General features: G+C 42.4%; 1 protein-coding gene across 1 annotated transcript; it reads left to right on the top strand.

The window, feature by feature from the left end:
* Nucleotides 1-903: 903 nt before the first annotated feature.
* On the top strand, nucleotides 904-2494 carry LOC104928599 (retinol-binding protein 3). Its single transcript, XM_027289445.1, has 2 exons — nucleotides 904-2250; nucleotides 2441-2494. The coding sequence occupies exons 1-2, from the start codon at nucleotides 904-906 to the stop codon at nucleotides 2477-2479; spliced, it is 1386 nt and encodes a 461-aa protein (XP_027145246.1). The 3' UTR covers nucleotides 2480-2494.

The raw sequence follows: 2494 nt of genomic DNA, 5'->3' as shown, positions 1-2494 counted from the left end.
AGATTTGACACATCAGCACATTTAGAGTTGAAACCAAATAAAAGGATGAAAAGTTGGTTTTGCCTTTACAAATTATTCACATGCACACTTGTTACACTATCCACTGAATAAAAATAATTCATAAATTGTTACATATCAACCCAAATCAAGACTTTCCAATCAACCTTTTGTTATTTCCACAGTCTGTGGATTTTTTTACCCAATTCTGATCCTGCATGTGTTTTAAGAAGGCTTTGCCACGTGCCCATGAACTGTGTAATCATGTCATCATTGGAACGACCCAGACTTGACCCCTAAAGCTACCAACTGCACCAAAATACACCACTATAAGCTTTCATAATAGACAAGAGAGAGTGAGGGAGAAGAGCGTGAGAGTTTCTGATCAGGTTTTCACATCAATCAATCCATCCTGAAGACATCTTTCCATGAACCAGCCTTGTGTCTGAAAGAAATGCTGAGGTGATTTCACTATAAATAGGAAAGTATATGGTGAATTTGTAAAATGATACAGTAATTGAAGCATAAATAAGACTACAGTGTTATCTTATAATGTTAAATTGTGTCAATTACCTTAAGCACCCTTGGACAAACAAAAAAACTACATAGGAGTCGAACAATAATACATTGTCTTGGTGTGAGAAAAGGTAAGGAAACTGCACAGGCTAAAATTCACCATTTTTTAATTTTGTCTGTTGTCTGCTGGCTGAAGCACCACAGATAATGCGATTAAAGGTTTATTGGGAACAAAAGCCTCTTAAGTTGATGTTGTTGTCCAAAAAACCCTACAATGACAGTCCTCCCTCCTACAAAAAACACCATCCCTCGTCACAGACATATAAGCTAACACAGCCAGAGAAAGAAAAGACAGAATAGTTTCTATCAGTGATGATGAAGACATTGGCGATGGCGCAACACACACCACTGGTACTGATGCTTCTTCTATGTACTCTGTCTGTCAACTCTTCGTTCCAGCCTGCCCTGGTGCTAGAAATGGCCAAGATTCTTCTGGAAAACTACTGCTTCCCTGAGAACCTGGTTGGCATGCAAGAGGCCATCCAACAAGCCATCAACAGCGGAGAAATCCTGCAGATTTCAGACAGGAAGACACTGGCAGCTGTGCTCACAGTCGGAGTACAAGGGGCACTGAACGATCCGCGGTTGATGGTGTCATACGAGCCCAATTTTGTCCCGGTGATGCCCCCGATGCTGCCATCTCTCCCCATAGAGCAGCTGATCTGGCTGGTGAGAAACTCTGTTAAGCTTGAAATCCTGGACAACAACATTGGATATTTGCGGATAGACCGGATAATTGGGGAGGAGATAGCGGCAAAACTTGGCTCTCTGCTGAGGGACAACATCTGGGACAAAGTTGCCCAAACATCATCATTGATTTTTGATCTGAGATATAGCACAGCTGGAGAACTGTCTGGAGTTCCGTTTATAATCTCCTATTTTTCAGACCCTGAGCCCCTCATTCATATTGACACTGTGTATGACAGGCCCTCAAATACAACCAGGGAACTGTGGACCATGCCATCAATAATAGGGGAAAAGTATGGAAAGAAGAAAGACCTGATTATTTTGACAAGTAAGCGTACTGTGGGGGCTGCTGAGGCAGTGGCATATACATTAAAAAACCTAAAGAGGGCGATTATACTTGGGGAAAGGACTGCTGGTGGATCAGTTAAAGTGAAAAAAATTAGGATTGCTCAGTCAGAGTTCTACATAACAGTTCCTGTGGCAAGATCAGTCAGCCCAATCACAGGTCAAAGCTGGGAAGTCAGTGGTGTTTCACCAACAGTCAACATCATTGCCAAGGAAGCGGTCACAAAAGCCAAGTCCCTTCTGGCTGTAAGGAGCACCATTCCAAAAGTTGTGCAGAGTATCTCTGACATAATCAGAAGGTACTATGCTTTCACTGACAGAGTTTCAGCTCTACTTCATCGTCTGCAATCTGCAGACCTTTTTTCTGTCGTATCTGAAGAGGACCTAGCAGTCAGGCTCAACCACGACCTCCAGACTGTGTCTGAAGATCCACGACTGATCATCAAATACATGCAAGACAATGCTGCCATAGTAGAGGAGGACCCTGAGCTTTATAATATTCCAGATGATATGAAATTATTAAGAGAGCTGGTTGATACAATGTTCAAAGTCGAAATTCTCCCACACAACATTGGCTACCTCCGCTTTGACAAGTTTGTCAAGTCATCTGCGGGGGATAAACTAGAGGAGCTCATGGCTAAAAAGGTATGGGAGCCCCTCAAAGACACTAATAACCTAATTATTGATCTACGCTATAACACTGGTGGATCCTCTACATCTTTAGCCCTTATACTGTCATATTTGCAGGACGCTTCCCAGAAACAGAATTTTTTCACAATTTATGACAGTTTTCAGAACACAACAACAGAATATGACTCTCTGCCTCAAATTACAGGCCCATCCTATGGCTCCAAGCGTGGGATTTACGTGTTGACCAGCTACTACACAG

Source organism: Larimichthys crocea, chromosome XVI (assembly GCF_000972845.2).
Source record: "Larimichthys crocea isolate SSNF chromosome XVI, L_crocea_2.0, whole genome shotgun sequence".
Taxonomy (NCBI): domain Eukaryota; kingdom Metazoa; phylum Chordata; class Actinopteri; family Sciaenidae; genus Larimichthys; species Larimichthys crocea.
The sequence above is the reverse complement of the archived record's forward strand: the minus strand, read 5'-3'. Positions and strand labels throughout refer to the sequence as shown.